Source organism: Rhinoraja longicauda, chromosome 34, assembly GCF_053455715.1.
Source record: "Rhinoraja longicauda isolate Sanriku21f chromosome 34, sRhiLon1.1, whole genome shotgun sequence".
NCBI classification, from domain to species: domain Eukaryota; kingdom Metazoa; phylum Chordata; class Chondrichthyes; order Rajiformes; family Arhynchobatidae; genus Rhinoraja; species Rhinoraja longicauda.
The window spans coordinates 11651903-11665029 of NC_135986.1; the positions used below are offsets into that span (position 1 = coordinate 11651903).

The following is a 13127-nucleotide window of genomic DNA, read 5'->3' on the forward strand; positions in this document are numbered from 1 at the left end:
CTGTCTTTCTCCTAGACACACCGACGTTTGAGTCGGGAGAGCAGACGTGGGCAGAATATTGCAGCTGGCATCTTAGCAGAGCCCCACAGAGTTGAGTTGGGGATGAGGAGACACTTATTCAGCTGGTGTGTGTTGTCGGTGTGGAAAGTGGTGAGAATGAGTGTGAGTAATTGCAAGAGGAAGTGTTCCAATGTCCGCCTCAGTGGCAGCAGCTTCCCCTGGTGGTCTAGTGGTTAGGATTCGGCACTCTCACTGCCGCGGCCCCGGTTCGATTCCCGGTCAGGGAACGGCAGCTTTTGGTGGTGCAGCAGTAGAGTTGCTGCCTTACGGGTGCTGTCTGTACAGAGTTTGTACGCTCTCCCCGTGACCTGCGTGGGTTTTCTCTAAGATTTTCAGTTTCCTCCCACACTGGAGACCAATGTGGAGACGAGGAACTTTGCTTGGGCCACTGGACTTTGCATGGGCTTTGCAACATTGTGTGCTAGGTTAAATCACATGCTTGAGGCTCTCTCTCTCTCTCTCTCTCTCTCGCAATCTCTCACCTGCTTGAGGCTACGTAATCACAAAAATGCTGAACTTGCTAAAGCTAGTAGTAATCAGTAGCCCAAACCGCAGAATGTTCCAGCTCGTCTTCAGAGGAGAAAAACATAATGTACAAGAACAAAAAACAGTAAACAGACGCCGACTAAACCTTGAATAATAGTATGTTAGGGCCTTATAAGGGAAAACTGACTTTGTTCCAATATTGGGACTTTCTTGGGACTTACCTTCGATTTGCTCCAATATTGATTAGTTGTAATAACTGTACATTTTGCGGTTTTTGGGAATAAAGTGGGCTTAAGTCTAGGGTCTGAAGAAGGGTCTCGACCCGAAACGTCACCCATTCCTTCTCTCCCGAGATGCTGCCTGACCTGCTGAGTTACTCCAGCATTTTGTGAATAAACCGATTTGTACCAGCATCTGCAGTTATTTTCTTATAATTCTAAGGGCTGGTGTGACACGTTTCCACTGGCCCCACAGTCAGCGACTCTGTGTGTGCTTTTAGAAACCTGTCTACGAGATCTCTAATAAACTACGGATAAGAGAGGTCTGTGCCGACTCGGATTATTATCAACCAACTGACCGGGAACGCAAACTCGACACCTACTGGTTTGAACATGGAAAATAGGTGCAGGAGGAGACCATTTGGCCCTTCGAGCCAGCACCGCCATTCCTTGTGATCATGGTTTGTAGATGAATTGGCTTGGTAGAAGTATAAATCATCCCTGGGATAGTGTTTGTGTGTGGGGATCGCTGGTCGGCGTGGACTCGGTGGGACTGTTTACACACTGTATCCCTAAAAAACTCAAAACACATTGTGGGCTGAGGGGCCTGTTCCTGTACTGTTCTATAGAGGACTGGAGCAACATTATGGGGGACCCCTACCACCCCAGCAACAGACTGTTCCAGCTGCTACGGTCAGGCAAACGCCTCCGCTGTCACGCTGTGAAAACGGAGAGGATGAGACGGAGTTTCTTCCCACAGGCCATCAGGACTGTTAACTCTCATATCACCAGGGACTCAATTAATTTACTGTATTAATTTGGGGTTTTTTTGTGTTCAAAAAATAAATAAATTCTATTGTGTTTTGTAGTTTAGCACAATCCGCAGGCGTTGCCACTTTCATTTCACTGCACATCTTGTATATGTGTGTGACAAATAAACTTGTCTTGACTGCGGAGTTTGTACCTTCTGCCTGTGACCTGCGTGGGTTTCCCTCCACTTCCAAAGGTGTACACCTCTTAGATAAAATGGCCATGCTAAAATTATAAATTGTCCCCTTGTGTGCAGGATAGTGCTAGTGTACTGTGCGGACTCAGTGGGCTGAAGGGCCTGCTTACAATAGACAATAGGTGCAGGAGGAGGCCATTCGGCCCTTCGAGCCAGCACCGCCATTCATAGAAACATAGATAGAAACATAGACAATAGGTGCAGGAGGAGGCCATTCGGCCCTTCGAGCCAGCACCGCCATTCAATGTGATCATGGCTGATCATTCTCAATCAGTACCCCGTTCCTGCCTTCTCCCCATACCCCCTGACTCCGCTATCCTTAAGAGCTCTATCCAGCTCTCTCTTGAATGCATTCAGAGAATTGGCCTCCACTGCCTTCTGAGGCAGAGAATTCCACAGATTCACAACTCTCTGACTGAAAAAGTTTTTCCTCATCTCAGTTCTGAATGGCCTACCCCCTTATTCTTAAACTGTGGCCCCTTGTTCTGGACTCCCCCAACATTGGGAACATGTTTCCTGCCTCTAACGTGTCCAACCCCTTAATAATCTTATACGTTTCGATAAGATCTCCTCTCATCCGTCTAAATTCCAGTTACGTGCTGTATCTCTAAAGCTCACATATCTACACATTCGTTGGGTAACATAAATTGATTGCAGAGGTCGGGAGGTCAGTGTTGCAGTTGTACAAGGCATTGGTGAGGCCACATTTGGAGCACTGCGTTCAGTTCTGGGCACCATGTTACTGGAAAGATGTTGTCAAGTTGGAAAAGGTAGAGAAGATTTACGAGGACGTTGCCAAGACTCGAAGGGCCAGATCTACAGGGAGAGGTTGAGCAGGCTGGGACTCTATTCCTTGGAGCGCAGAAGGATGAGGGGTGATCTTATAGAGGTGTATTTTTTAATTTGTTTTTCGTATGGCTGTATGGCAATTCGCATATCACTGTACCTTAATTGGTACATGTGACTATAAAAGACATTTGAATCATGAGAGGAATGGATCAGATAGACGCACAGAATCTCTTTCCCAGAGGAGGTGAATCGAGAACTAGTGGGCATAGATTTAAAGTGAGCGGGGAAAAGATTTAATAGGAATCAGAGGGGTGACTTTTTTCCACACAAAGGGTGGTGGGTGTGTGGAACGAGCTGCCAGAGGAGGGTCCAGTCTGAAGAAGGGTCTCGACCCGAAACGTCACCCATTCCTTCTCTCCCGAGATGCTGCCTGACCCGCTGAGTTACTCCAGCATTGTGTGAATAAATGCCAGAGGAGGTGGTTGAGGCAGGGACTATTGCAACGTTTAAGAAACATTTAGACAGGGACGTGGATAGGACAGGTTTGGAGAGGGTACAGAGGAGATTTACTAGAATGTTGCCTGGGTTTCAGCACTTAAGCTACAGAGAGAGGTTGAACAGGTTGGGTCTTTATTCTTTGGAGCGTAGAAGGTTGACGGGGGACTTGATAGAGGTTTTAAAAATTTTAAGAGGGACGGACAGAGTTGACGTGGGTAGGCTTTTCCCTTTGAGAGTGGGGAAGATTCCAACAAGGGGACATAGCTTCAGAATTGAGGGACAAAAGTTTAGGGGTAACATGAGGGTAACTTCTTTACTCAGAGGGTGGTGGCTGTATGGAATGGGCTTCCGGTGGAAGTGGTGGAGGCAGGCTCGATTTTATTATTTAAGATTAAATTGGATAGGTATATGGATGGGAGGGGATTAGAGGGTTATGGTCTGAGAGCAGGTAGATGAGACTAGGTCAGAGAAAGTGGTCGGCGTGGACTGGTAGGGCCGAACGGGCCTGTTTCCGTGCTGTAGTTGTTATATGGTTATATGGAGTGATTTGGGCCAAACGCAGGCAGGTGGGACTGGTTTGGGTAGATGGGCCATGTTGGTCGGAGTGGGCAAGTTGTGTTTAAGGGCCTGCTCACACGCTGCACGACTCTAACACTGCAGCTCCCCATAGTGGCTTCGGTCACACGCCAAACTCTGGTCACACACCGAACACGGACGACTTTCCAGACCGCGAGGCAGTCCAATAAATAAACGTCAATGGGAGAGGGTAAGAGGTGGGGAAAAGACACAGATACATTTTATTAACAAAAACGTCCCCGACAGTTTGAAGAGCGAGCGGGGGGGGAAGGAGGTCACTCTGACGCGCGCCAATGTAATACGGGGAGGGCGGGTTTGCGTGGGGAACAGGGCCCACCAGCAGCTCAGACGAAGGTGATCTTGGTGCGTGCTTGGTTCACCTGCCAGACGTTCAGCTCCTCGTACTCCTCCAGCGCACACTCCACCTGGGCCGGGGTGAAGCCCTTGGAGACACAGCGCTGCTCCGCCTCGGAGTACTTGACCGTGCGGCCCGCGCCCGCGGGGGCCATCTCCCGGATGGTGGCGAAGATCATGTCCGCAGGACGCTGGGACCTGAGACATCACGCACGCACACACGGAGAGAGAGAGAAGACTTAGAGTTAGAGTGATACAGCGTGGAAACAGGCCCTTCGGCCCAACTCCGCCCACACCGGTCAACAATGCCCCATCTACCCTAGACCCACCTGCCATTACCCCTCATTCCTTACTCCTGTACCCTCTCACTGTTGCTCTCCCCCTCACTCACCTTCGCCCCTTCACCCGCCATTACCTGGTCCCCTCACTCCCCGCTGTCCCCTCATTCCTCAACCCTGTCCTGTCCCCCACCATCACCCCTCACCGTTCTTGGTCCATATCCCTCCAAACCTGTCCTATCCACGCACCTGTCCAACTGTTTCTTAAACGATGGGATAGTCCCAGCCTCAACTACCTCCTCCGGCAGCTCGTTCCATACACCCACCACCCTCTATATGAAAAGTTACCCCTCAGATTCCCATTAAATCTTTTCCCCTTCACGTCGAACCTATGTCCTCTGGTCCTCGATTCCCCTACTCTGGGCAAGAGACTCTGTGCGTCTACCCGATCTATTCCTCTCATACACCTCTACAAGATCTCCTCATCCTCCTGCGCTCCATGGAATAGAGACCCAGCCTACTCAACCTCTCCCCGTAGCTCACACCCCTCTCCCTCTCCCTTACAAGGATGTCGCCAGGGGCTGAGCTACAGGGAGAGGTCGGGCAGGGGACCTCTATTCCCTGGAGCGCAGGAGGACAAGGGGGAAGACAAGTTCACAAGTTACAGGGGTAGAATTAGGCCATTCGGCCCATCAAGTCCACTCCACCATTCAATCATGGCTCTGCCTCCCAATCCCAGTCCAGTACCTTCTCCCCATAACCCTTGACACCCGTTCTAATCAAGAATTTGTCTATCTCTGATGTAGAAATATCCACCATCGGCCTCCACAGCCGTCTGTGGCAATGAGTTCCACAGATTCACCGCCCTCTGACTAAAGAAGTTCCTCCTCACCTCCTTTCTAAAAGAACGTCCTTTAATTCTGAGGCTGTGCCCTCTGGTCCTAGACTCTCCCACTAGTGGAAACATCCTCTCCACATCCACTCTATCCAGGCCTTTCATTATTCTGTAAGTTTCAATGAGATTCCTCCCTCGTCCTTCTAAACTCCAGCGAGTACAGGCCCAGTGCTGACAAATGCTCATCATGTGAGCTTTAGAGATACAGCACGTAACTGGAGTTTAGAAGGATGAGAGGAGATCTTATCGAAACGTATAAGATTATTAAGGGGTTGGACACGTTAGAGGCAGGAAACATGTTCCCAATGTTGGGGGAATCCAGAACAAGGGGCCACAGTTTCAGAATAAGGGGTAGGCCATTTAGAACGGAGGTGAGGAAACACTTTTTCAGTCAGAGAGTTGTGAATCTGTGGAATTCTCTGCCTCAGAAGGCAGTGGAGGCCAATTCTCTGAATGCATTCAAGAGAGAGCTAGATAGAGCTCTTAAGGATAGCGGAGTCAGGGGGTATGGGGAGAAGGCAGGAACGGGGTACTGATTGAGAATGATCAGCCATGATCACATTGAATGGCGTTGCTGGCTCGAAGGGCCGAATGGCCTCCTCCTGCACCTATTGTCTATAATAATACTCGTAAACCTCCTGTGGAGCCTCTCTGGAGCTCGCACATCCTTCCTCAGATACGGGGCCCAAATGTGACCTTACAGAGGTGTGTAAAATCATGAGGGGAATCATTATGGTGGCGCGGCGGTAGAGTTGCTGCCTCACAGCGCCGGAGACTCGGGTTCCATCCCGACTACGGGTGCTGTCTGTACGAATTTTTGTGTTTCCCCGTGACCTGCGTGGGGTTTTCCCGAGATCTTCGGTTTCCTCCCACACTCCAAACACGTGCAGGTTTGTAGGTTAATTGGCTTGGTAAATGTAAAAATTGTCCCTAGTGTGTGTAGGATAGTGTTAATGTGCGGGGATCGCTGGGCGGCGCGGACTCGGTGGGGAAGGGCCTGTTTCCTCGCTGTGACTGTAAAGTGCTAATAACATGGGCATTGGGACAGCGGGGAGGGGATTCTCACCTGGTGGTCTGGTTGCGGTTTCCGCAGAGAGAGTCCTTGGACATCTCCATCAGCCTCATCGCCTCGTTTACATCTTCCTTCTCCACCGTGTCGACCAGGCGCAGGCGAGCCTGTGGGGACAAGGGGCAGAAGCAAGACAGCGTTACAAACCCTGTAACACGGGGGAGAGAGAGAGGGGGAGACCCAGACTGTGGGGACAAGGGGCAGAAGCAACGCAAGGTTACCAACCCTGTAACACAGGGGAGAGAGAGGGGGAGACCCAGACTGTGGGGACAAGGGGCAGAAGCAACACAGCGTTACCAACCCTGTAACACGGGGGAGAGAGAGAGGGGGAGACCCAGACTGTGGGGACAAGGGGCAGAAGCAACGCAAGGTTACCAACCCTGTAACACAGGGGAGAGAGAGGGGGAGACCCAGACTGTGGGGACAAGGGGCAGAAGCAACACAGTGTTACCAACCCTGTAACACAGGGAGAGAGAGGGGGAGACCCAGACTGTGGGGACATGGGGCACAGGCAACGCAAGGTTACCAACCCTGTAACACAGGGAGACCCAGACTGTGGGGACAAGGGGCAGAAGCAACGCAAGGTTACAAACCCTGTAACACAGGGGAGAGAGAGGGGGAGACCCAGACTGTGGAGGGGAGGAGGCAACGCAAGGTTACAAACCCTGTAACACAGGGGAGAGAGAGAGGGGGAGACCCAGACTGTGGAGGGCAGGAGGCAACTCAAGGGGAGGAGGCAACGCAAGGTTACAAACGTATAAAATTATGAAAGGACTGGATATAAGATTAGGAAAGCTAGATGCAGAAAAAATGTTCCCAATGTCAGGGGAGTCCAGAACCAGGGGCCACACACAGTCTAAGAATAAAGGGGAGGCCATTTAAAACTGAGGTGAGAAAAAACGTTTTCACCCAGAGTTGTGAATTTGTGGAATTCTCTGCCACAGAGGGCAGTGGAGGCCGATTCACTGGATGTATTCAAAAGAGAGTTAGATAGAGCTCATGGGGCTAGTGGAGTCAAGGGATATGGGGAGAAGGCAGGCACGGATTACTGATTGTGGACGATCAGCCATGATCACAATGAATGGCGGTGCTGGCTTGAAGGGCCGAATGGCCTCCTCCTGCACCTATTGTCTATGTACCTGTGTAAACCCTGTTACACAGGGGGAGACTGAGTGAGAGGTCAGGGGAGACCCAGACTGTGGGGACAAGGGGCAGAGGCAATGCAGCGATACCAGCGCTGTAACACAGGGGGAGACCCAGACTGTGGAGACAAGGGGCAGAAGCAACGCAAGGTTACAAACCCTGTAACACAGGGAGAGAGAGAGGGGGAGACCCAGACTGTGGAGACAAGGGGCACAGGCAACGCAAGGTTACAAGCCCTGTAACACAGGGGGAGACCCAGACTGGGGAGACCCAGACTGTGGAGACAAGGGGCACAGGCAACGCAAGGTTACAAACCCTGTAACACAGGGGGGAGACCCAGACTGTGGAGACAAGGGGCACAGGCAACGCAAGGTTACAAACCCTGTAACACAGGGAGAGAGAGAGAGGGGGAGACCCAGACTGTGGAGACAAGGGGCAGAGGCAACACAAGGTTACAAACCCTGTAACACAGGCAATGCCAGATTATAAACCCCTTAACCCAGGGGGGGAGAGGTCAGGGAGGTGATGATGAAGAGAGAGAGACAGACGGTGAGAGAGAGAGACAGACGGTGAGAGGGAGGTGCCATGAGAGACCCAGTTTGTGGAGACAGGGGCAATGCCAGATTATAAACCCCTTAACCCAGGGGGGGAGAGGTCAGGGAGGTGATGATGAAGAGAGAGAGACAGACGGTGAGAGGGAGAGAGAGACAGACGGTGAGAGGGAGGTGCCAAGAGAGACCCAGTTTGTAGAGACAGGGGCAATGCCAGATTATAAACCCCTTAACCCAGGGGGGGAAGAGGTCAGGGAGGTGATGATGAAGAGAGAGAGACAGACGGTGAGAGGGAGAGAGAGACAGACGGTGAGAGGGAGGTGCCAAGAGAGACCCAGTTTGTAGAGACAGGGGCAACAGCAGCACCAGATTACAATAGGCACAACTAAGGAAGAGAGAGACTGAGAGAGAGAAGGGGAGAGGGAGAGAGGGAAATACTGCCCAGTGAAAGAGCGAGAGGGAGACTGGGCATTTTATAGGGAAGCATCACAGTGTGGTTTGGGAACAGCTCCGTCCCAGACCGCAAGAAATTGCAGCGAATTGTGGACGCAGCCCAGACCATCACACAAACCAACCTCCCTCCCACCGACTCCATCTACACCTCACGCTGCCTCGGCAAGGCCAGCAGCCCAGACCATCACACAAACCAACCTCCCTCCCACCGACTCCATCTACACCTCACGCTGCCTCGGCAAGGCCAGCAGCATCATCAAGGACCAGTCTCACCCCCCCCCCCCGGCCACTCCCTCTTCTCCCCTCTCCCATCGGGCAAGAGGTACAGAAGTGTGAACACGCACACACCTCCAGATTCAGGGACAGTTTCTTCCCGGCTGTTATCAGGCAACTGAACCATCCGACCAACAACTACAGAGCAGTCCTGACCTCCCATCTACCTCATTGAAGGCACTTGTGGACTATCTTAGACCGGACTTTATCATGCACTAAATGTTATTCCCTTATTCTGTATCTGTACATTGTGGACGGCTCGATTGTAATCATGTATTATCTTTCCGCCGAATGGATAGCAAGCAACAAAAGATAGCGGAGTCAGGGGGTATGGGGGAGAGGGCAGGAACGGGGCACTGATTGTGGATGATCAGCCATGATCACATTGAATGGTGGTGCGTACAGGCTCAAAGGGCCGAATGGCACCTATTGTCTATCCAAGTACCTGTCTAACTGTTCCTTAAACGTTGGGATAGTCCCAGCCTCAACTACCTTCTCCATCCACCCACCAAAAGATGGGAAAAAGTTATCCCTCAGATTCCTGTTAAATATTTTCCCCTTCACCTTGAACGTACACCGATCAGCCAAACCATTATGCCCACCTGCCTAATATGCTGTTGGCCCTCCGTGTGCAACCCCATACGCAGCAGGGTGCGATGCACTGTGTATTGTGACACATTCCTCCCGTGACCACCATTAACGTTTTCTGTGACTTGTGCCACAGTCGACCTTCTGCCGGTTCGGACCAGACGGGATAGCCTTCATTGCCCTCGCGCATCGATGAGCCTTGGGCACCCGGTTGTCCAAGCCTGTCGCCGGTTTGTGGTTTGTCCCTCCTCGGACCAGTCAGTAGGTACTCACCACTGCTGACCGGGAGCACCCCACAAGCCTTGCCGTTTCAGAGATGCTCTGACCCAGTCGTCTGGCCATAACAATTTGGCCCTTGTCAAAGTGGCTCAGGTCTTTACTCCTGCCCATTTCTCCTGCATCCAACACGTCTACTTCAAGAACTGACTGTTCACTTGCTGCCTGATATATCCCACCCCTTGACGGGTGCCATTGTAACAAGATAACCAATGTTATTCACTTCACCAAATGCTGGAGTAACTCAGCAGGTCAGGCAGCATCTCAGGAGAGAAGGAATGGGTGACATTTCGGGTCGAGACCCTTCTTCAGTCTGAAGGGTCTCGACCCATTCCTTCTCTCCTGAGATGCTGTCTGACCTGCTGAGTTACTCCAGCATTTGGTGAATAAATACCTTTGATTTGTACCAGCATCTGCAGTTATTTGATTCACTTCACCTGTCAGTGGTCATAATGTTTTGGCTGATCAGTGCAAGTCCTCCGGTCCTCGATTCCCCTACTCTGGGCAAGAGACTCTGTGCATCCTCCCATCTATTCCTCTCATGATTTTGTACACCTCCATAAGATCACCCCTCAACCTCCTGCGCTCCATGGAATAGAGACCCAGCCTGTTCAACCTCTCCCTGTAGCTCACACCCTCTGGTCCTGGCATCATCCTTGTGATCATATATGGCTGCCCTTGCCCCCAGAGCTCTGGAAGTGCTTATACTGCAGTAGATTTGAACAACACTACCTGCACTAACAGCACTTTGGAACTCCAGGGGACTAGATCTGGAGAGGGCTCTCAACCATTGGTACAGTGGGTAGAGCTGATGAATCACAGCGCCAGGGACCCAGGTTCGATCCTGACCTCAGGCCTTGCCTGTGTGTATATCTTAGTTTAGAGATGCAGCGCGGAAACAGGCCCTTCGACCGCCCAGCGATCCCCGCACACTAACACCATCCTACCCACAACAGCGACAATTCACCATTTTACCAAAGGCAAATAACCTACAAACCTGGAGCGTGGGAGGAAACCGAAGATCTGGGAGGAATCCCACGCAGGTCACGGGGAGAACGTACAAACTGCGTACAGACGGCGCCCGTAGTCGGGATCAAACCAGGGTCTCTGGCGCTGCAAGGCAGCAACTCTACCACTGCGCCACCATGCTGCCCTATTACATGTATGCGTGTGTTTAGGTATGTATGTGTGTACATGTCGAATGTGTGTAAATATACACATATGTGCGTTTACGTATGTGTGAATGTGTGTATATATATACACACACACTCAAACACACAGACGCACATATATGCAAATACACACACACAAGAGTACACATTCTCCCTGCGACCACACCAAAGACATGCAGGATTGCCGGTCTGTAAATTGTCTCCAGTGTGCGTAGGATAGTGCGAGTGTATAGGTGACCGCTGGTCGTCGTGGACTTGGTGGGCCCAGGGGCCTGTTTCCTCGCTAGGTCTTTCACTATATGAAATCTCCGTCACCTTGTGATCACCAGACAGGAGCGTCGAGGCTGAAGCACTTCTCAACGCAACACCCAAATCCACGGGGAGGGATCGCACGCGGTCACGGGGAGAACGTTGCAAACTCCACGCACGCAGACGGCACTCAACGTCAGAATGGAGCCGGGGTCTCTGGCGCTGTGAGGCAGCGGCTCTACCCTCTGCACCAAAACTGCGAGCGGATTTGCCTCAAAGAGCGCAGGACTTTAGAGATGCAGTGCGGGAACAGGCCCTTCGGCCCACTGAGCCCGTGCAGACCAGCGATCCCCGCACACTTTCACCACCCTACACACACCCGGGACAGTTTACAGAAGCCAATCAACCTACAAACCTGTACGTCTTTGGAATGTGGAAGGAAACCGGAGCGCCCGGAGAAAATCCACACGGCCTTGGGGAGTGGATGGGAACGTGGGCAACAGAGAACTAGTGTGAAGGGGTGATCGATGGCAGTCGTGCAATCAGTGGGCCGAAGGGACTGGTCCCATGATTCCGATCAGGAAATACACAACTACTTAAACGTTACTTTGGAAATTGATCACCAGGAAAAAAAATGTTGGCTTGGAGCAAACAGTTTAGGGGAGAAAAAAAACCCTGTTTCCATGTAACCGATAGTTGGCGTGGACCCAGTAGGCTGAAGGGCCTGTTTCCATGCTACAAGGCTAAACTGTGGGATTCTGCTTTAAATGAGAGAATGCCAAGTTTGTGACACGAGGACAACCACTTGGCTGTAGACAACAGGTGCAGGAGGAGGCCATTCGGCCCTTCCAGCCAGCATCGCCATTCACCGTGATCATCCACAATCAGTACCCCGTTCCTGCCTTCTCCCCATACCCCCTGACTCTGCTATCATTAAGAGCTCTATCTAACTCTCTCTTGAATTGGCCTCCACTGCCTTTTGAGGCAGAGAATTCCACAGCTTCACAACTCTCTGACTGAAATTCTTTTCCTCGTCTCCGTTCTAAATGGCCTACCCCTTATTCTTAAACTGTGTGTGGCCCCTGGTTCGGGACTCTCCCAACACCGGGAACATGTTTCCTGTCTCTAACGTGTCCAACCCCTTAATAATCTGATGTTTCAATAAGATCCCCTCTCATCCTTCTAAATTCCAGAACATACAAGCCCAGTCGCTCCAGTCTTTGTACATACGACAGTCGCGCCATTCCGGGACCGGGCCAGCACCTCAAGTGCAGCTCATGCCCACCACCACCCAGACTTGGCCACAGGGCACCTCACAGGTAACACCCAGCCAGCGGCTCACTAGAACGCAGTGTGAAAGGGTTAAATGCTTTAAATACATAACAGATGCATGAGGGGGTACAGGACTATCTTTTGTAGCTTCGTAATTCTTCATTAGCTAGGCTTTCTCTAGTGGGGAAGTGCTAGACAAACCCAGACTGCTGGGCTTAGGCTGCTGTATATTGGAACCAGGACTAATACCTTTAGAAATCTGTCCTTCATGTTCTTCCCTTGATGTACCTGGCTATGAAAGAGAGACAATCTCAGAGTTGCCGGGAGGGTGTTAACAAACGACAGCATTTTGGGACCATGACCAATGCCTTAAGGAAGGTGTGTTTTTGATCTTTACAGTATAAAACATCCGGTCCAGACTTTGTTCTGGGGAGTGGTGGCTGGGGACAGTCAAGTGCTGGGGGCTGGATACTTGATTGATGTACATCCTGATACTCCCGCTGGCTGATCAACATGTTCCCAATGTTGGGGGAGTCCAGAACCAGGGGCCACAGTTTAAGAATAAGGGGTAGGACATTTAGAACTGAGAACTTTTTCAGTCAGAGAGTTGTGAATCTGTGGAATTCTCTGCCTCAGAGGGTAGTGGAGGCCAATTCTCTGAATACTTTCAAGAGAGAGCTAGATAGAGCTCTTAAGGATAGCGGAGTCAGGGGGTATGGGGAGAAAGCAGGAATTGGGTACTGATTGAGAATGATCATCCATGATCACATTGAATGGCGGTGCTGGCTCAAAGGGCCGAATGGCCTACTCCTGCACCTATTGTCTATTAAAGCTTGTGTTGGTTTACCTAACCCATCGTGTGTTGTCTGTTTTACGAAGAGAACTTTAACACGTGCAGGGAACGATCCTTCAAGAGATCCC

General features: G+C 51.2%; 1 protein-coding gene and 1 non-coding gene across 2 annotated transcripts in view; one reads left to right on the plus strand and one right to left on the minus strand.

The window, feature by feature from the left end:
* Positions 1-214: 214 nt before the first annotated feature.
* Positions 215-287, plus strand: trnae-cuc (transfer RNA glutamic acid (anticodon CUC)). The gene has a single exon. It is a non-coding gene; the product is annotated as a tRNA-Glu (tRNA).
* A 3550-nt stretch (positions 288-3837) lies between these two features.
* Positions 3838-13127, minus strand: part of mcm7 (minichromosome maintenance complex component 7) — a 62952-nt gene continuing 53662 nt past the window's right edge. The window contains exons 15-16 of the mRNA XM_078427642.1: positions 6227-6336; positions 3838-4185 (exon numbers count right to left, since the gene is read on the minus strand). Coding sequence (XP_078283768.1) covers positions 3978-4185; positions 6227-6336 — 318 coding nt within the window. The 3' untranslated portion in view covers positions 3838-3977. The remainder of the gene's footprint in view (positions 4186-6226; positions 6337-13127) is intronic.